At 38.4% G+C, this 21,396-nt stretch overlaps 3 protein-coding genes across 4 annotated transcripts in view; 2 read left to right on the top strand and 1 right to left on the bottom strand.

The window, feature by feature from the left end:
- The window catches only part of LOC134006179 (zinc finger protein 208-like), a 1,001,836-nt gene that overhangs the window by 429,490 nt on the left and 550,950 nt on the right, over positions 1-21,396 (top strand). The window lies entirely within an intron of this gene.
- On the bottom strand, positions 675-13,660 carry abce1 (ATP-binding cassette, sub-family E (OABP), member 1). 2 transcript variants are annotated; one of them, XM_062445279.1, is made up of 19 exons: positions 13,523-13,660; positions 10,974-11,115; positions 10,779-10,864; positions 10,509-10,606; positions 9,032-9,149; positions 8,805-8,942; positions 8,050-8,119; positions 7,369-7,465; positions 7,191-7,280; positions 6,718-6,839; positions 5,890-6,014; positions 5,687-5,783; positions 4,661-4,720; positions 4,379-4,437; positions 3,494-3,604; positions 3,252-3,394; positions 2,626-2,748; positions 2,312-2,423; positions 675-1,167 (listed from the first exon to the last, which is right to left on the bottom strand). In XM_062445279.1, the coding sequence occupies exons 2-19, from the start codon at positions 11,074-11,076 to the stop codon at positions 1,120-1,122; spliced, it is 1,800 nt and encodes a 599-aa protein (XP_062301263.1). In that variant the 5' UTR covers positions 11,077-11,115; positions 13,523-13,660; the 3' UTR covers positions 675-1,119. The 2 variants fall into 2 exon arrangements, with proteins under 2 accessions (XP_062301263.1, XP_062301262.1); XM_062445278.1 differs by having other exon boundaries at positions 13,515-13,654.
- anapc10 (anaphase promoting complex subunit 10) lies at positions 13,750-19,718 on the top strand. Its single transcript, XM_062445303.1, has 6 exons — positions 13,750-13,894; positions 16,482-16,597; positions 16,706-16,796; positions 17,534-17,654; positions 17,751-17,804; positions 18,946-19,718. Exons 2-6 carry the CDS (start codon positions 16,483-16,485, stop codon positions 19,123-19,125), a joined length of 561 nt encoding a protein of 186 aa, XP_062301287.1. The 5' UTR covers positions 13,750-13,894; position 16,482; the 3' UTR covers positions 19,126-19,718.

Raw genomic sequence — 21,396 nt, 5'->3', positions numbered from 1 at the left:
TTCTCACTTGATTTATAACCTCAGTTAACGTTTTCAAAATGTGTTTATGGTCTCAATCGCTAGTTTAAAGCCTTCTTCAATGCAGTATGATGTTCATTTGGGACATTTTAGCCTCCCTGATTTTATATTTGACGATAAAGCAGGGTATGCATTAGGGCGTGGCTACGTCGTGATTGACAGGTTGATTGGTTCACAGGTTCAGGAGGGCGCCTCATGCTCCTCCTGATGCCCATATAAGTAGAATCCCTGTTTTTATTTTTCCCAGCATGCACCTGTCCACAAACCAAGGGGTGACGTCACGGATGTTACGTCCATTTCTTATATACAGTCTATGGTTTCAGCCTACACCCAAACCATTTCCTATGATATAAATAGATAAACATAACTCCATATGTATACAAATTAGCACAGATTGAATAATACTTAATACATACCCCACTTTATAAACTACTGTTTGTTGTTAAAACCAATATATTGTTTACCACTTATTAGACTTCATCAGATATACCACGATAAAGTCCTGGATGTGTTTGCAGTCCATCGAATGTTTAATAAGATGGAAATAGACTTTTTCTTTCTTTTTTTAGAGAAATATTAAGAAACACCTGAATGTTCCTGAACGCACCACAACATCTTATAAATCATCACAGACACAGAAATAAAAGCAGAGGCAGTTTTTCAGATCAGGTAGCTTCAGAGTTTATTATCAGTTTTTGTAAATGCATGAAAGTTAAAATATGCTGCTTAATGTTCAACAATGTCGCTGCTGGCTTGTGAACGCAGCCCCAGTATGTACAGGCTGACTGACACAGAATGCAATTCACTTATTTATATTCTTTTTTTTTTTTTTTTAAACATTTCACAACATTGCGTTACTATTGAATGCAGCCTCGTACGTTAAAGGCTGATGATGATTCTTCTTCTTTTGTAATGATTTAAACACATCTGCTGTTTTTATTGAACACAGCCTGGTTTGGGTGAACGTCACGGCGGCTTGTGAACGCTCCTGAAACGCTCCCTGGGGTTTTTATTTTATTTTTTAAATTTTTGAACACAGCCCACTTCCTCCCCAGCGGAGCGTCGCAGGAAGTCACACGGTTGGTCACGCAGGAAACAATCTTAGTCGTCCAGGAAGAAATAATTCCCGCTCTTCTTCTGCTCCGTGTCCTAAAGGAGAGAAAACAAAGAAGAGTCTTTAAATGAAACTTAACCTTTGTGTCGTCATCCCAGGTCAAATTGACCCCGTCTGTTTTGACTGTTCCTTCCTTCTTAAATATAAATATGAAAGGTGCAATTATTAGAGAGAAAATGTGAGAAAAATATATACAGTATAAATATGAGGTACAAAGTAAATATATATAAATATATTCACACGGGTTATTTAGTCTACATTAAATCATATTTCTTCTAAACATATTTAATAGCACAGTTTTCCTACATTGCATCTGTGTAGCTGTAGCACTATTATAGAGTTACCATGGTGACACTATGACCTAGTTTAGTAGGTGTAATGACTTTTCATGAGATTTCTCCACAAGCACCACCGCTGGACGCCGGTGGTATTGCACCCATGAGAGTGGAATAAACAGCTGCCAGACAGAGTCATAGCATTTAGCTCTGACACGCCTGCAGCTCGTGTGTTTCACTGAAGGACGATGAGCCTTGATGTACTGAAGGTTGGCACCGACCTCAGTATCCAACCCTAGCCACCAGAGTTTCATAGTGAGCCAAACATGTCTGAACTCTCTCAGAAACATTCAGCAAAGCATCTCACTGAACCAGAACTAGTTCAACTTGGATAATCACTTCTGTTTGCTTTGTTTCAGAGCTGAAATCTGGATATTAGTCTTTTTTTGATAGTTTGTTTGGAGTTTGTCTCCCCCCATGCTTTGTGGGTGTGTCATCATCACCATTCATACCTATACAACCAGGAGTTAAATTACTAAAACACATCATTTTTTAGAGCGCTTTCTTTTATTTTCAATAGATGCAACCTTTTAAGTGTGCTCTCAGCACCAGAATGATGCATTTGACTTAAAAAAGGTAACCCTAGACCCCCCGAAGAGTCTGGGAAACACTGTATGTGTATATGTAATAAATATTAATAATAATAATAATACTCAGTGTGCAAGAAGTGCCAGTAAAAGTGTACTGGTGTGTCTATAAAGCTCTAAAAGATATAACACCTAAAAAAAAAAAGGTTTAGCGTAAATTTCCAGGGAATGTAGACAAGTTTATAAAGTCCCCAAAAGTGCTCTAGGACAACCTTTTTTTCTAAAAAACGAATCTGTGTGTGTGTGTGTGTGTGTACCTTGATGGAGTTGTGCTTGTTGATTCGCGGTCTGAAGTTGTTCGGGTCTCTTCTGAACGTGATTTCCAACAGCGCCAGAAACCGGTTCATCCCCGCTAACAGACCCTGCGGACTGAAACACACAAACACAGAGAGAGTCAATACAGCCATCATTACAATCAGAGTGTGTGTATGTGTGTGTGTGTGTGTGTGTTTGTGTTTGTGTGTGTGTGTGTGTGTGTTTGTGTTTGTGTGTGTGTGTGTGTGTGTGTGTGTGTGTGTGTGTGTGTGTGTGTGTGTGTGTGTGTGTGTGTGTGTGTGTGTGCGTCTCTTACGTGTTAGCGTAGGTACTCGTGGAGGGAATACCGTCGAACACAATGACCCTGTCGGCCAGATAGGTCGCCATGATGAAGTCGTGCTCGACCACGAACGCCGTCTTCTTAGCGTGGAGGATGTACCTGGACACACGCAGAGAGGAGTCAGACGGAGGAAGAGGAGGAAGGAAGGAAGGACAGAGGGAGCAGGTGAAGGAGGGAAGGAGGAGTGAGAGATGAGGGCAGAACTGACTTATTATTGATTAACTGTTTTGAGTAACTTTTTGATGGTTTCAGCTTCTTAAATGTCAGATTTTATTCTCTACTTTCATTTTATAGACTAAACGAATACTTAATAATAAGAAAAGGCAGATTGATAGTTAGTTGCAGCCTTAATTACAACGATGGGAAACAGAAAAGTGGTAAAAAAAACTTATTTTAGAAGCTGAAAGCAAGAAATATCAATTTTTACAACAGTTGTACATTAATTTTCTATCTTTTTGTTTTTCTTTCTTTATTTTCTGAAGTTTATCTGCAAGTTTTTTGGGTTTAATTGATTTTAAGAACTTATGAGGAGGAGGAGGAGGAGGAGGAGGAGGAGGAGGAGGAGGAGGACGAAGAGGAGGAGGAAGAGGACAGTAACAAACCTCTTGATGACTCTGGCAGCCATCAATCTCTGCTCAGAGTCCAGGTAGGCCGAAGGCTCGTCGATCAGATAAACGTCGGCCGGTTTCCCCAAACACAGCGTGAGAGCGACTCTCTGCAGCTCACCACCGGACAAGTTCTGCACCTGGAGGAGGAAGAAGAGGAGGAAGAGGAGGTTCAACTCTTCTTTCTTCATTTATATAAGGTTAAAAATAAACGTTAAAGAGATAGAAAGGCGCCTTACGTCCTGGTCGATGATGCTCTCGATCTGCATCGGCTTCATGACGTCGGTGATGAACTGAGGATGAGTGTAGGCGTCTCGGATCTTCTCGTGCAGCAGAGCTCGGACGCTGCCCTGCGGACACAAAACAACACAACCAATATTTAATCACCAAACACTTAAAACTGATTTCCTGTTAATAGAATAAAAGCTGCAGTAAACATGTGAGAATCTCTGACAGATCGTTGTTGCTTTAAGCGTTTTTTGAATACACAGATTAATCCTCCTGTATACTTTAATCTAAATGAGGCCTATAGACCATAATTTCCAATATATATGTGTAAATTGTTCGGCATTATTGTATCGATACACAGACGCCAAGTATCGATCTTTTATTATATAAACTGCAAATGAAAATTGAAGTTTTTGGCACTAGAATAATAAAATCAGTTGCTTTCTCCGTCCACTAGAGGGCTCTGGTTAGTTTACTGGTGACGGTCAGCAGAGGTGAAGGTCAGTGTGCAGGAGGAAGTTTTCATTTGGGTTTAGTATAATTAGCAGTTGAAAAAAGGTAATGAATTGCAATATATATAAAAGGGTAATAATATCGTATAGTGGAGCCTCTCCTATAACTTATGCTTTAAAAACAGCCAAAATGTGCACCGTCATTGAGAAGGGTTAAATAAATGTGACAAGAAACATCATTTAAACTGTATTTCAGTCATGTTGAGATTATGCATGTTTTTTTTATTTTAATGTGAGATGCCAGACTTTGTTTGATATTACCAAAATGTCAATATTGTGACTGTAGTGAAACTTTTTCAATAAAGTTATGAAGAAGAAAAAAAATAAAATAAAAAAATTAGAAAGTCTATTAACAGTTTTAGAGTCTTTGGGACTTTAACGAACCTTAAACTTGGGGCTGATGGTTTGAGGCTTGTAGCTGACGTTCAGGATGGGAATGTCACCTGAAAACACAAACAACAACAACAGAGTTTACACAAATTGAAAAAAACTCTACTTCATCACTTTGTAGGCAAAAGACAAAAACCTCAGATGACCGAAACAAACTTTATTTAAACAAGATAATCAACAAGAGTTACTTTGTGGAATTCTACTAGAAATAAAACTTAGGTATATTTCCTGATAAATGAATGATGATGAATAAAGGATAATTTTATATTATCTCACCTCCGCCATCAGGTTTGAGTCCTCCAGCCAGCATCCTAATGAAGGTTGTCTTCCCCGTGCCTGAACACACACACAAATACACACATTAATACACATTAATACACACACACAGATGAAGCTTCATTTCTAGATGTCTGTGAGATCATATTCATGTTCTTTGATAGATCAGGGATGTCAAACATGCGGCCCGTGGGCAAGAAACGGCCCGCTGAGTGGTCAGATCCGGCCCACTTTCCTTCTTTCTCCCTTCCATCTTTCTTTCCTGTCTTCTCTTCTCCTTTTTTCCATCCTTCCTTCCTCCCTCCCTTCCTTCTCTTCCATCTGTCCTTCTTTTCTTCCATATTTCTTTTCCTTCCTTCCTTCCTTCTATTGGCCATAAATACTCAATAATTGATCCTAGATAGCCTCATATTACAGTCTGACAAACTTAAAAACTACATATTAAAGTCTGTCTGAAGGTATTTATTAGATTCTGACTCTGAGAAACGGTCAAATTCTCAAAATCTACTGAATCTGTGAACTGTCCCTTTAACCTTCGTGTCGTCCTCCCTTTCCCTGATCCCTTCCTTCCTTCCTTCCGTCTGTCCTTCCTCCCTCCCTCCTTCTTCTCTCTTTCTTTCCTTCTTCTCTCTTTCCTCCCTTTCTTCATTCCTTCTGTCCATACTTCCTCCCTCTCTCCGTCTGTCCTTCCCTCCTTCCTCTGTCCTTCTTTCCTCCCTCCCTCCTTCTCTCTTTCTTTCCTCCTCCCTTCCTTCCTCCCTCCTTCCTTCTTCCTCCCTCCTTTCCTTCCTCCCTTCCTTGACTCGAGGACAACGGGAGGGTTAACTAAATCAAACATTAAAGTCACTCTATTAATAACTTAAGTCATATTTTATACTTTCATTCACTGAAAACACCTAAAAACATCAGATCTCTTTATTTCACATGACACCTGTTTGACTTTGAGATTAAAACATTTCCTCTAGAGTAGAAATCAAAGTTATTAAACGATTTAACAACAACAGAATAAAATAGTCTGAAGCTCACCGTTCTCTCCCAGCATCACCATGATCTCAGAGTCCGTGAACTCTCCTTCGTAGATCTCCAGCGTGAACTCGCCCATCGTCTTCACCATGTGTGGATACTGAACCGTAAACAGACAGGAAGTCAGACATCAGCGTCAAAAGATGGAGGGAAGACGGCAACGGAGGAGTGAAACTAGAAAGAAAGAAAAGGGGAGTTGAACCGACCTGGTAGTGCCTGAGTCTCTTCACCTCCTCCTCATTGGCCGTCTCCGCCACCTTGAAGACCAACGAGGTCTCACGAAACCTGAGATTCTCCGTAGGAACGTAACCGTCCAGGAAGATGTTGATGCCTGAAGGAAAAGAAGGAAGGATTAAATGTTTATTACAGTCTTTAACCCTCCTGTTGTCCTCAGGTCAAGAAAGGACAGGAGGAAGGGAGGAAAGAAGGAAGGGAGGAAGGGAGGAAAGAAGGAAAGGAGTAAGGAGGGATGGAGGAAAAGAGGAAGGGAGGAAGGAGAGAAGGAAAGGAGGAAGGAAGGAAGGAAGGCGGGAGGAAGGAGAGAAAGAAGGAAGGAAAGGAGGAAGGAAGGAAGGAAAGAAAGGAGTAAGGAGGGATGAGGAAAAGAGGAAGGGAGGAAGGAGAGAAGGAAGGAAGGAAAGTAGTAAGGAGGGATGAGGAAAAGAGGAAGGAAGGAAATGAGTAAGGAGGGTGGGAGGAAAAGAGGAAAGAAAGGAGTAAGGAGGGATGGAGGAAAAGAGGAAGGGAGGAAGGAGAGAAGGAAGGGTGGAAGGAAAGGAGGAAGGAAGGAAGGGGTTAAAAGTTAAAAGGTTAGAATAAGTCTGTAATGTCCCCAAAAGTGCCCTAAGTGTGTATGTGTGTGTATGTGTGTGTGCATGTGTGGGGTCCGGGTATGCCAAACGTTTCGGGGACTCGCCTCCTTTATGGGGACATATTAAGTCTCCTTAATGTAATTCACAAATGTTAGGGTTAAGACTTGTTTTGAAGTTTAGAAAATGTGTGTGGGTGTGTGTGTGTGCGCGCGTTTTTTTTACCCTCTCGGACGCTGAAGGGCATGGTGACGACTCCGTAGGCGCTGGGAACGCCGTACAGACAGCAGATGAAGTCAGACAGGTAGTCCAACACGCTCAGGTCGTGCTCCACCACGATGATGTACCTGAAACACACACACACACACACATTAACACACAGTTAGCCTGTCAATCAAACCCAGCTGACAGATTGAGGCATAATAGGCGAGAAAACTTAAAAAAAAGTGACTTAACGTTGAATATTTTAAGTATATTTGGGAAATATTTTAACTTAAAGTATAAATTTCAGTCATTTATTTCAGTGTTTTCCTCTAAAAAGACACAAAATAAGTTTATTATCCAATAAATATTCACTTTATTGTCATATAAGATGAAAAATTAGCTTTTAAAATGACTAATTATGAAATATTTGCATTGTCAGTTAATTGTGGCGTACTGTCCCTTTAAATGAGCGTTGTTGTCGTCGTCATAGTTACCTGTCGGGGGTGATGAGCGAGCGGATGGTGATGGCGGCCTTCAGCCTCTGTTTCACATCCAGATAACTGGACGGCTCGTCAAACATGAAACTGAAGAAGAAAAGAAGAGTTCAAAGGTAAATAAACGAGTGGAGCGATGATGATGATGATGATGATGAAGGCAGGCGTGTTTCCTCACATGTCGGCTCTCTGGATGCAGACGACGGCGCAGGCGAACCTCTGCAGCTCTCCTCCGGACAGATCCTCCACGTTTCGCTCCCGCAGATGACTCAGATCTGCTCGGCAACAGCGAGACAAAAAAAAAATCAACCAATCAGAACACAGATACTTTATATAGTGTTTAATTACCGTAATGATCCGAATATAAGTTACACTGATTTTTCTAAAGCTGTATTTAACATTAGATTCATGTTTATAAGAAGTCAGAAACTCCTCAGAGAAGCTTTAAAAGATTGTGTATGAGTGTTTTTGTTGTAAGAGTGTGTGTGTGTAATTAATGTATGAGTGTTTGTATGAGTGTGTGTGTGTTTGTTGTATGAGTGTGTGTGTGTGTTGTATGTGTGTGTAATTAATGTATGAGTGTTTGTATGAGTGTGTGTGTGTTTGTTGTATGAGTGTGTGTGTGTTTGTGAGTGTGTGTGTTTGTTGTACGAGTGTGTGTTTGTTGTATGAGTGTGTGTGTGTTTGTATATGAGTGTGTGTGTGTATGAGTGTGTGTTTGTATGAGTGTGTGTGTTTGTTGAATGTGTGTGTGTGTTTGTATGAGTATGTGTGTGTGTTGTACGAATGTGTGTATATGAGTGTGTGTTGTATGTGTGTGTGTTGTATTTGTGTGTATTTCTGTGTGTGTATTTCTCACCCAGCTGTTTGCAGACCAGGGTTTGTGTTTCTGTGTCGTCTTTCCTGCTCAGGATGGCCCCTACTGACCCCTGCAGGCAGAAACTGAGAATTACACCCGGTCCGAACACTGATGATTAAAACTGCATCACATCTCTACCAGTTATATTCATTTATTAGTGGCAGGTTGCAACAATAAAACTTTATTTACATCATTTAATCTACACTTAAGAGCATCAAATATCACAACACTTTTATAAATAATCATTGATAATGTGAATATAATGACTAAGTGGTTAAATAATAATAATACAACAGCTGGAATAGTCTGTAAAGTTAATAAAGCTACAACCTTTTACTGTGATGCAGCCTTTAAAACTAGAAAAACACCTTTACCATATCATCATATTATAATATCCAAAATCAATATATAGTCTCACACAATGATATTGATATAATATTAATAGATAGCACTACTGGAGAGGCTTAAAAATGCTTTAAAATGTCAACAATTAAAGATCAACTTCACTCTGTAAAACATCAACCATCAAGTATAAAGAACAGGGACTTCATGTTGTGTTCAAGTAAACCTCGTAAACTTAGGAACTCATACTCAAGATGCCTGAAGGTTGTTTAAAAAAGAGGAAGTTTCTATTTTTTTCTTCTATTGCAACATCTGTAATGATTAACTCCTAAACTCATACCAAGAATATCCCTTTTATTTCATCCCCCCGTCCCTCCCTTCAGAGGTTTCTCATGTTTTTTTGTTTTCGTTACCTTCACGGTCTTTGGGATCTGGTCGACGTACTGCGGCTTGACGATGGCTCGCAGGTCGTCCTCCAGGATTTTGGTGAAGTAGTTCTGCAGCTCAGAGCCTCTAAAGTAGGTCAAGATCTCCTGCCAGTCAGGAGGATTCTGGGGGATGGAAACACAGATCAGTAAGATACAATATGTTACGGCGGTCCGAAGGGATTCAGCTGTGAAGTCTTCAAAGAAACACTCACATCGAACTTCCCCAGGTTGGGTTTCTGTTTTCCAGCCAGGATCTTCAGAGCTGTGGACTTGCCGATACCGTTGGTCCCCACCAGCCCCAGAACCTCCCCTGGCCTGGGGATGGGCAGCCTACAAACACACACACACATTAGTATTATTACACATATTATACAACAATTATATCAAGTAGCCTGCTCATGAACTCATCATAAAACCCTCCGATCCTCTCAGAGTCGATGTGGTTTACAGACAGTCGGCAGCAAAGGGCGAGTTCACAATTATTTTAAGTCTTAAAACAACAATCAGGAGCCGAAATGAACACTGAAACCTGTTTTTCTTGCTGTAATAATTCCTCTTATTCATAAAAGTAACAGCAGGACAATAATCTGGAGAACAATCAGCCTTCAACTGAACTTTATCGTCACTTTCAGCTTCATGTCCAGGTAACCAGTCTCAGCATTCAAAGTGTTAATTTGTTTATGTGGCTAAATTGCTCTGTTGTGTTCAGGGTTGGGTATCAGCTAAAAAATTAGATTACCAGTACCAATCCAAGTACCATTAAAGTGATCCTGATACCAGCTGAGTCCTTCATTAGATTCCATTAACACATTTAGGTCTCTGTCTTGTATCCGTGGTAACAGGCGTGTAGTGTAAACACACTTTAGAGCGTTTAGGTGGCATCTTGGCTGCTGAACTGCTAAGCGCGCTAACTCAAATTCACCACGACTTCACCACCACAGACGGGTTGTAGCCATGGAGGCATATTTTCTAGCTCTGGGTGCAAAAAGGAATCGATTGTAGGTATCGTTTGACGGTAGATGTTTAGTTACTACTATCGATTTATTTTGGTTGATACTCTTAAAAAGGTATCGAGTACCGATACACAACCCTAATGGTGTTCCTGTTGTCCTGCCGCTTGTATTGATTCTTGCTTGTTTCTGCTCTTGTGAAGCTGTTCTGTGAGTGTTCGTTTGTTGCTTTGATCGATCGTAGTTTGTGCTGCTTTTATATCGCTCTGTGTTTTATATTTATTGTGACCGACACGTCCTTACAAACAGTGTTTTAAAGTTGTTTCTTCATTTTTAGTCCTTTCAATTCACACCTGAAAGGGGACAACAGATGAAAACTAACCTTTGGGCTAATTCTGGCACAGTTACAGTAATCAGAAAATCACACAGATGTTTCACTACATTATTTGCATCATCATTAGGGTTGGGTATCGTTTAAAAAATTACTACTACTTGGTATCAGTTTATTTCGTTTGACACCTAAAGGATAATGGTGAGTACCGATGTCCAGCCCTAATAATCATCACTACTTTCATTGAATTGGGTAATTTATACTTTATAAACAGTCAAACCGGTCACAACTGGACCGGGGAGGACAAAAGTTGCATAGTTAACGGGGAAACTTTGAACAAATAAATGATTAAAACACTATAAATAAGACGTGTTCTCAGTGATCAGTTCATAGTTTTCAGCAGCGTACCTGTGCAGTTTGAAGGAGTTGGCGCAGTATCTGTGTGTGGTTTCCTTCTCCAAGTTGCTGGGCAGGTTGACGATCGACAAAGCTCCGAACGGACATTTCTAAAAATAAAAATAAAAAAAACATCGTCAGAACAACCAGACTGTGGCAAGAAAACATGATCTGTAGATGATATCCAAGGATCTCTGACTGCTAAAGTAAAACAGCAGCATGAAGCATCAGCTGGAGGTTTAATTGATATACTTAAGATAGAAATGTAAAATATGTTATTACCTTGACGCAGATGCCGCAACCTATACACAGAGACTCTGAGATCCACGCGATCTTACTCTGAGGGGTCACCTCAATACACAGCTTCCCTGCAGAGACACAAACATGAGAAAACAAGTTAGTCTTTTAGTGTGTCGACGCTTCGGAGGTGAGAAATAACAAAGTGATGACGGCTTCGCTCTCTCCCTCGACACTGACCCATGCGGACCACCGGGCAACTCTTCTTGCACTCCTGACGGCATTTCTTGGGCTTGCATTTGTCGTGGTTGACGATGGCGATCCTGGTGTTTTTATCCGCCATGATGGAGGGCTGGAATGACGGACGCTAGGACGTGTGGAGCTGGAAGAGACACGAGTAGAGAGAGAGAGACGTTAGTAGTGTTTAAAAGCCAAACTTAAAAGGACAGATATGCCGTCCAAATGAGTCAAACCAAGTCTTCTATGTTTCAACGTTACAGTGTTTTTAGTAGCAAAGTATTTTTGTTACTATACTTCCACCACAGCTCAACAGGGAAACACAAAGAGGGAATTTGATGCTAAAAAGACTGTAAATGTGTCAGATATCACTTGATATGACTAACTTAGACTGCTGAAGCTCTATAGAAGCTTCACATCTACTTTTAACACACATTGGAGAATACTTTCACTGCAGAAATCAATCAAAAATTCATGAATCGGTCCTAAACTTTGGGTAAACTATGTTTCTTTACATAATTTAAGCTGTTTTATGTTATTTTCTGTAAATTTGATCCCTAACTGAAAGCACATTTGAAGGGGATCTTTTAATAGTCAGTATGAAAAGGAGAACTGATGTACATATCGGCACCTGACTGCTGTTTAAAGACCTGTGAACTTATCCTTTAACCCTAACCCTCAGTGAAATCCCCAAAAAGTATTATTATCCATAAGTCCACAGACTAACATTAACCTCATCTGAAGGGGGACGTTTGTCAGGGCTCAATCCCGTGTCCACTCTGTTCACTCTGCTGAAGCAACACATTCAATTATGAACAAAAAAAAAAAACGCTCGGGCCTTTCCACGTAACAATGGGGCTGCTTATACATCATCTACTACCTACCACTACCACTACCACCACAACCCAACACCAGCCCTCTACCTGAACACGACTGCTCCCCCATAACATTTATTAATCATGATCTTCGGGTTGATGGAGGCCTCAAGATGATGAAAATGTACCAGTCTAGTTAACGCTTCCCAGTTTCTCTTAATAACCCCTTAAAAACAGGCAACATGCTCCAGGAGATAAGACTCTTTAACACCCTGTTAGGAGCATGATTGGTTGAGGTGCTTGTATGTGCCTTGGATTAGTAGAAATGAAGCTTTTGGTAGGCTTATACTTTATTATAAATGATTTTAAAAAATCAGGTTTAGAAGCTAGTATATGTGATATTAGAAAGACTAGAGAAAGCATTTATCATTAATGAATAAAACATTCAATTGTTTACCATTATGAACATTTTTATACCTTAATAGGGGCAATGTATCAACTCATAAAATCTAAAATATATTAAATATATATTACATATATATTAAAGGGAATGTTTTACTTACTTTAGGTGCAAAAATTAGATAACTAGTAAACATCTAAACAAATTATTATTTTCCACTCTTGGGTGTTTTAAGGGTTAAAAAAGGGGATAGTGAGTCACACCAGACTTCATTCAGAAAATGTTGCCTCACCTCTGAACATATAAATATATATGTATAAAGTTGAAACGAGATTTGACATCATTAACTAATAATTGGTGTATAAATGTATATATAAAACATTGCACCTCACTATGTAAATACAAGGAACATTACACACGTGCATATAATCTCAGGAACTTCTGCATGTCGCACATTTAATTACACAGTAGATTGGTTACTATGTTTGGTATTTAATTGTATTTATTTTATCATTTTCACCCTTACTACTATCCTGCTGTGTCAATTTTGAATTTCTCGCATCTTATCTGATCTTATCCCAGGCCTGAGGGAGAACATGTGAGCCCGATTTGCGCTTAACTAGACTTCATTCAAAAAAATTGTATTTTAATTATGACCTCACATCTGAGCATATATTTAATAATGCAACATGATTTAACACCTTTAACTAACAGCTGGTATCAGATTTAGTAATTCGGCACACATCTCACACACATGAGTAGAACATATATTAAGATATTGTGTTAATTATATGGTTTGAAGGGTAAAATTAAAGCTAGTCCTTCGTGACGGGCGGTGTCGAGCAGCAGCATAAAATAGGATTTGTCCTAAATTAACCTTGTCATAAGCGACTCATCCATATGCCGAACACTTTAACACAACCTAAATGTTACTTAAACATATTAAATAGTGAGGTTTTAATTGTATATATTTAACAGGGAGCGGTGATAGTTTAATTGTTGTTGTTTTTTGAAAGGAGTCTGGTGCTTTTTAAAGGCAAACGTCATCTTTTAAGGGGGCTAATTTAGATATTTAGGAGCATATTTCACAATTAATACGCACGCATTGATTAACTCTTACTGCTTGTAAGTTAAAATAAGATTAGTGTGAGGTTTAAAAAGCAACAATTGCAGCTTTAATGAACCGTTACGTGCTGATTATTAAAGGGTTGCTAACGGTGCTAGCTTTAAGTCGAGGCCCCCCTCTCTCCTCTCTTCACCTCGCACTTTTGACAGCTGCTCCTCTCATTTTCTAAACCATTAAAAGCCATAATATGTCTACTGCGTTACCTACTCACCCCTCTTCGGCCCCCGTTAACCGGCTTCGGGTGTCAAAACCGATGTCAAATCACGTTTAGAGGCGGATAATCAAAGGGGTGAAAACTTCTCCTCCGTTTTTTCCTTCCAGCAACGTGTTCCTGGAGCCGGCTGCAAAGATGGCGGGAGATGCGCACATCGCACGCGACATGGAACGGTGGCGGGTTGTGACGTCATAGAGCAACGCGACTTTTAAGAAGTGGGAGATTCGAAGGAGCTACGTTTAAAAAAAAAAACAACATAAGAGGGGGGAAAAATACGCACAAAAAACGGATTAAACTTGGATTTTTATTGAGTTATAAGACGTTTTGTGGATTGGGAAAATTCAGTGGAGACTTGCATTAACTCGAATTGTAAGTTTGAGTTTTTATTTGTGTCGTAAAGTGAGTTTAATTGACTGAAAGTGAAGCAGCGGAGGAATGTTAGCTGCTAAATAGCGAGTTTTGGGTTTATGTCACTAAAATAACTCACAACTTATTATCTAAACTACATATTTACACCCTTTAAAGTCATGTTAACTCATTAGCATGTTCATATTTCCTCAGTTTCACCATTTACAGCACGCTGAGTAGAGCTAATCTGTTTAAAAATGTGCATTTTTATGTAATTAATGTTCATTTGGTCGTGTCAATGCAATGCCGAATTGTAGTTAAGCACTTAAGAATTATCATTAACTCTTAAATCAGATGCTGTCATTAATGTGACAGCTTTAAATTTGCATGGACATTTAAAAATGTCAGGTTTTTAAAGGGAGTTTAGTGTAATATTACTCATTTCTGGAAATAAATGAAACAAACCTGATTAAAACTGGATTTGTGTTAGATTATAAGACGTTTTGTGGATTGGGATAATTCATAGGAGACTTGCATTAACCTGAATTGTAAGTTTGAGTATGTATTTGTGTCGTAAAGTGAGTTTAATAGGAGGAATGTTAGCTGCTAAATGGCGAGTTTTGGGTTTATGTCACTAAAATAAGTCACCACTTATTATCCAAACTACATTTTCACACATTTTAAAGTCATCTTAACTCATAAGCATGTTCATATTTCCTCAGTTTAAGCCTTTACAGCACGCTGAGTAGAGCTAAAGTGACGCTATCTGTTTAAAAATGTGTATTTTTATGTAATTAATGTTCATTTAGTTGTGTCATTGCAATGCCGAATTTAATTTAAGGACTAAATAATTATCTTTAAGTCTTAAATCAGTTACTATCATTAATATTACAGCTTTAAATTTGCATGGACATTTAAAAATGTCAGATTTTTAAAGGGAGTTTAGTGCAATTTTACTAATTTCCTATTAAAAATGGAAGTAAACTCAGTTAAATACATCTTTAAATATGCAAGAGAACTTGATGAAATGTTTAATAAGGAGGGAAATGTAGTTCTGGTGTATTAAGAGTTATATTTTCAGAGTTTATTCAAGTGTCAGAACTAAATATAAAAGAGTTAGTCTCTTATTTTTACAACACAAATACTTAAACAGTGTTATGTGAGGCCGAATTTTATTTAAGGACCAAATCATTATTATAAACTCTTAAATCAGATGCTGTCATTAATATAACAGCTTTAAATTTGCACTGGAACTTTAAAATGGCTGATTTTTAAAAGGAGTTTAGTGTAGTATTACTAATTTCTGAGTAAAAATGGAAGTAAACAAAACAAACCTGACTAAAAAAAGGATTAAATATTAAATTATTAGATGTTTGACAGATTGAGAAAAGCCAGTGGAGACTTAAAACATGCAAGAGAACTTAAAAAAGTCAAATTTTGTTGATTAAATGCTTAATAAGGAGGGACATGTAGTTCTGGTATAGTACGAGTTTTAATTTCAGAGCTTATCCAGGTCTCAGAACTAAATATAAAAGTGTTAATCTCTTATTTTTATAACACAAATACTTAAATAAGACGCCACCGGAAAAGTTTTCACCAATAAAAGATGAATTCAGTGACCACCCACATTATCAGACTGCTTTAATTAGCATGGTTGTTACTATTTGTGTATTTACAGGCTGTTTCTTATAGGGATGCTGTGAAGGATGAGGTCATATTTGTTAATGTAATGTGTAAACCAGTGGGTTGGTGTTTGGTCATCATGTCTCCTCAAAGGTGTTTTGAATTGTTTTAGTGTTGTAATGTTGTAATGTTGTAATGTTGTGTTTCCTGTTGACATGAAGAGTTTCAGCTGGTTTCTAATCAGTGTTTAATAGTTTTAACCCAGAATTGTATCAACAGCACGGAGTAAAAAAACCCTGAGGCTGAAACCCGTCTGTTCTTTTTGCTGCTGTGCATCATTAAAGACGAGATAAACACGGATTTATTAGTAATGTGATGGATTAATTGACATTTTTGACTAATATTAGAAAGGATGGATTGAGTTTATCAAACCAATTTTTCTGATTTTTGGTAAAATTGTCTCAGCGGCACTGAAACAAACAGTTATGAGTTCATATAATCAACAAGTCTGCTAAGTTACATGAATTACATGAAAGGCACAAAGTCTGTATCCTCTTTTTTCCTCCTTTTTATTCCCTTTTGTTTCTGTTGATTCTCTTCATGAATAAAAAGTGAATATTAAAACATAAAGAAAATGTCAGATTTATAAAGGGAGATGTTTTTATTGATTGAATGTTTATTTCGAACTTTTAAAAACAAGAAAAAATAAACAAAAAAATAATAAAACAGTGAAATCAATAAATCCGCTATCATAAACACACCAATAAACAGAAGATAAGAAGTAAAAACTTATTAATATATTTAAATTTAATCCCACCTGTTATCCACTACCCATTAACTAACAACATTTCTCCATTTTAACTTCCTTTAATCCATATATTTCATCTAATATATGTGTATATTTCTGGCTTTAGAGCTAAATCTGCAGCTAAATGTAAAGTAATGTGTCACTAAATGTGTGTTTTTGTCTCTTGGTGTTTTTTAGGATGGCCACCCCGAGTAAAACCCCACCGGGAGCCGACCCGAAGCAGCTGGAGCGGACCGGGACTGTCCGGGAGATCGGCTCCCAGGCGGTTTGGTCGCTCTCCTCCTGTAAACCAGGTCAGCTCCCAAAAATAAAACAAACCGCTTAATGTTCAGTCTGGTGTGTTTAACTTTTACGGAGCGATGAATCTAATCTGATGTTTAATTTGAACTCTGCTCGTTCAGGTTTCGGAGTCGATCAGCTGAGAGACGACAACCTGGAGACGTACTGGCAGTCAGACGGGTCTCAGCCTCATTTAGTCAACATACAGTTCAGGTAACGTTGAATATGTCTATCTCCGGTGTCTATTAATACCAGTAAAATAAAATAATATGTTTTCCACCTTACTTCAGACCTTTTATGTCATGATTTTGTATGAAAACAGTTGTTTTTTAGTGGAGGATGATGTATATTTTTATCTCTTTATACATTTATACGTCTATTTTTATTTTATTATTGATCAATGTTTGTTATTTCAAGGAGGAAGTGAAAATATATCTGTGTATCTCTGCTTGTTAATCATCTGTAGAGCTGCAGAGATTAGATGTAATATGTACATTTACTCTTTATATTTGTTAAATGTATCCATAAATATAAGGTTTTATACACTGTGTACATATAAACAGCTTTTTTGTCAATTTAAAACAAAAGAATGGAAAAGTAAAACAATATATAAATTAGTTCATTTGTCGATGAATTGATCAACATAAAGTAATTTGACGTCATTTTATAAATAGAATAATCATTTTAGTCTTTTTATTAAACCTAAAACGTTAAAAAGGTGCTGGTTTCAGCTTCTTGAATGTGAAGATTTGAACCTTTTTCTGTGCATATGTGATATTTTTCGGACTGTTGATCATATAAAACAAGTTCTTAGAAGCTATAATAATAAGAATTTTCACTGTTTTCTGACATTTTATAGACACAACATTGCAGCTTTAATCATCTGTGACTGTTAGTTTGTATTTGTCGTCTCTTATGATGGTTTTTATTTGTTTATTTGTTGTTTCCAGGAGGAGAACGACGGTGAAGATGTTGTGTATTTACGCCGATTATAAATCAGACGAAAGCTACACGCCCAGTAAGATCTCCGTCAGAGTGGGAAACAACTTCCACAACCTTCAAGAAATCCGGGTAACGACGACGACTCGTTAGACGCTCAGACTCACACAGCTGCTGCACGTTTCATCATCACTCAAATCTTCCTCTTCTTCTTCTTCCTCTCTGCAGCAGTTGGAGATGGTGGAGCCCAGCGGCTGGATTCACATCTCACTGATGAATCAGGTAAAACAAATCTGTGTTTAAAGCTGAACAGAAACAAGCTAAATACATCCAGATTTCTAATTTCACAGCGTTATAAACATCTTGTTTGTTTGCTCAATCTCTGGTTTATCAGAGGTCAAGTGGAAACAGCACAAGCAGATAAATGTCAACAGTAGTATCCAAGTCACCTGTACATTTATGCATCATCGAGTATATTGTTTATGCCATATTTTTGTCGCTTCCCGCTTGAAAAATGAAATTAAAAGTTGGTCAAATTGTTTGTTTTATTTTTAAAAACTCACAGATCTTCAGTTTACTCTCACATAAAAAGCATCAAAAACTCACAACTGAGAAGCTACAAATAGCAATTATTGATTAACAAGTAGTGTTTTTAACCCTCCTGTTGTCCTCGAGTCAAGGAAGAAGGAAGGAAGGGAGGGAGGAAGACGGAAGGAAAGGAGGAAGGAAGGGAGGATGAAGGAAAGGAGGGAGGAAGGAAAGGAGGGAAGGAAAGAAGGAAGGGAGGAAAGGAAAGAAGGATAGAGGAAAGAAGGAAGGGGGAGGAAAGAAAGAGAGAAGGAGGGAGGAAAGAGAGAGGAAGGAAAGAAAGAGAGAAGGAGGAAGGATGAAGGGAGGAAGGAAAGGAGGGAGGGAGGAAGGAAGGAAGGAAATGAGGGAAGGAAAGAAGGAAAGGAGGGAGGAAGGAAGGGAGGAAAGGAAAGAAGGATAGCGGAAAGAAGGAAGGGGGGAGGAAGGACAGAAGGAAGGAAGAAAGAGAGAAGGAGGGAGGAAAGAAGCAACAGTCAAAACAGACGGGGTCAATTTGACCCAGGAGAACGACACAAAGGTTAATCAGTTATTAAGAGGACATGCGAGAGCAAATTACATGAACAAGTACATGTAATTTAATACATGTACACACACTGATATGAATAAACACCACGATCAAGGAGCGTCCTGGTAGCCGATTGGTTCTTGCTCATGTCATTTCTCTCTTCCCTTCACCTGATTGGCTACTGGAGATTCCTGTCGCCCTTTTTAACACCATATTCCCCCCAAAAAAACAAAAAAACCTCAAAATATTACGATTAAGTCCCACGTATGACCGTTTTGTCGTGTGAAATCTTTGCGCTAACTCTCGTCTGTTTTTATCGTCCTTCAGCGAACGAACGAGCCGATCAGCACCTTCATGATCCAGATCGCCGTGCTCGCCAACCACCAGAACGGCCGAGACACGCACATGCGGCAGATCAAAGTCTACACGCCGGTGGAGGAGAGCTCCATCGGCAAGTTCCCACGATGCACCACGGTCGACTTCATGATGTACCGAACCATCAGGTGATCTGGACTTTGACCCTCTGCGGACCCCCGAACGAACTCTTGATACGTGGAGCAAATCCGATCCGATCCGGTGCATCCTCGATTGATTCCGTGTCGACTCATGGGATTGATCGATCGGTCTTACACAAATGTGGCTTTTGTGAAAGTATAGCTCTTGATATTTTAAAAGTGAAGCTGCCAATATTTAATGTATTTAAACGTGACTGTAACAAAAAAGGTTTTCAGTGTTTTTTTTTGTCTTTTTCAGGATGGAAAAGCCTCTTTATATACGATCACAGGACGATTAAAGGGACACTTAAAGGTTCAGAAAAACCTTGGCGGAGATCACTGCAGCCTTATAAATATTAAAGAATGATCATATCAGAGGTGGATGATACCAACTAGACGAGACCTGATGGCTAATAAACGTCAGTATGAGTCTGATTTGTTATAGGAGAGCGTTGAGACTGAATAAGGGTTTATAACAATTAGATTTTGGTTCATAAAATGTCAGAAAATGATAAAAAAAAGCTCGAGATGCAACCTTAAATGTCTTATTTTTTGTGTTGACCAACAATCCAAAACTTATTATATTCAGTTTACTGTTAAAAGTAAAGAAAACATTTAAGAAGCTTGAATCAGATCATTTTTTCTCAACTCTTCTGGTCAAAACAATGAATTATCAAGATAGTTGGCGATGAAGTTTCTGTCGATCGACTTGTTGTTCCAGCTTTAACGCACTACAACAAATAGAGCTCACATACATAAAGAATAAAAAAAATAAACACGGAGGAAACAATCAACAATAGTTAAAGTCCGTATTACCTTTGACCTATAACCATAGTCCAGGTGAGTGAGTCCATCACCAGTATCGTGTTCTGAAAGTTTCCAGTTCAACAAACAACAACGTCCCTCTGACCGTAAATCGACTCTCTGCTTGTTGATAGTCCATCGTTTCCGATTTTGATCATTTATTAATAGTTAAAACCCTTTTTTTAAGCAAAAAAGCCTAAAATATGATTATTTCAGCTCCTCAGATTTGAGTATTTGCTGCTTTTGCTCGTCTTACATCACAGAAAATCACATTAAAATTAAAATAACATCTGTGTTTGGACAAAAGACAACGTATGATGATGTCACCGTGGCTTCCAGGAGGTTTCTTTATTGCGCAAGACGATTAAAAAATATCGGGAAGATTAACTGACGATGAAAAATAATCGTGAGTTGCAGCCCTGCAGGAAATGTTTGGTATCTTTTATCTTTCATTTACATCCGATGCTAACCTTCGTACATACAGTCACGATAACACGACTAAAGTCTACGAGAGGACCATGAGATGTGGTTTAAAGCTCTGGAAACCAGTCAGTCAGTGGACACTGAGTCTTCATGGTCTTAGTATTCGTTTCGGAGGCTTTTCCGTCGTGATTAGAAGAAAATTCTGGATGAAATGCTGAATTCTGAAGAGAAAAAACTTTAAAGATATTGAACTTTCGTGTTTTTACGTTATGAAGCTTGAAGAAATGTGGCAGCACTTGAAAGAAAAAACTAACTCTGACTTTAATAAGATGGCTTTCAATATGCAAGTAAAGTACATTATACAGTAGATTATGACTTAATTTTGTCCTGTTTTTGATGTTTGTGTCTTAAATATTCTTTATATTTTCCGAAAATCTCAGTTCTCGGGCGACCTGTTTTTATTCCGATAGTTTGATTTAACCTCAAAGTCACTCCTTCATTTTCTTGTTCAATTTTTTTGCTGTGAATTTGGATTTTTATTTTTTTGGACAAGAGCCAGATTGAGTGTGTTTAAGAAGCCAAAATGTTGAGTTTTTGGGTCACAGAAACTCATAGATCAAAACCCAAACTGCTCCGTGCCTACAGACTGTCTCTCATTGTGGATTTGTTACCGAATTATGAATTAAAAAAGTTTAAAAAAGCAACATGTGACTGTGAATTTGACTGAGTTTGGACAAACCTCCCATCAGTTTTCACAGTTTTATAAGAGACTTTAGGTTTTTCTTACTTACAGGCATCTTAGAAGAACGCCACAGACTTTCAGACTCCCAGAAACTTCCAAGAAAAAGGCGGCGTGAAGAAGATCCAGGGACGTCCAGGTGCTCTGAGGCAAGTTGCAGATATCGTCAAGGCTCCTAAAAGGTATGTTCATTGAGTTGTTGTTGGTCTTTGAGATATTATTTAGACTTCTTGGTTCTTTTAGAGATGTTTAAGGGCATTAAGGGATTCTTAGAACAACAATCAGCAGCCCAAATTAACATTAAAGCAGTTTATCTTG

Source organism: Scomber scombrus, chromosome 23, assembly GCF_963691925.1.
Source record: "Scomber scombrus chromosome 23, fScoSco1.1, whole genome shotgun sequence".
NCBI classification, from domain to species: domain Eukaryota; kingdom Metazoa; phylum Chordata; class Actinopteri; order Scombriformes; family Scombridae; genus Scomber; species Scomber scombrus.
The sequence above is the reverse complement of the archived record's forward strand: the minus strand, read 5'-3'. Positions and strand labels throughout refer to the sequence as shown.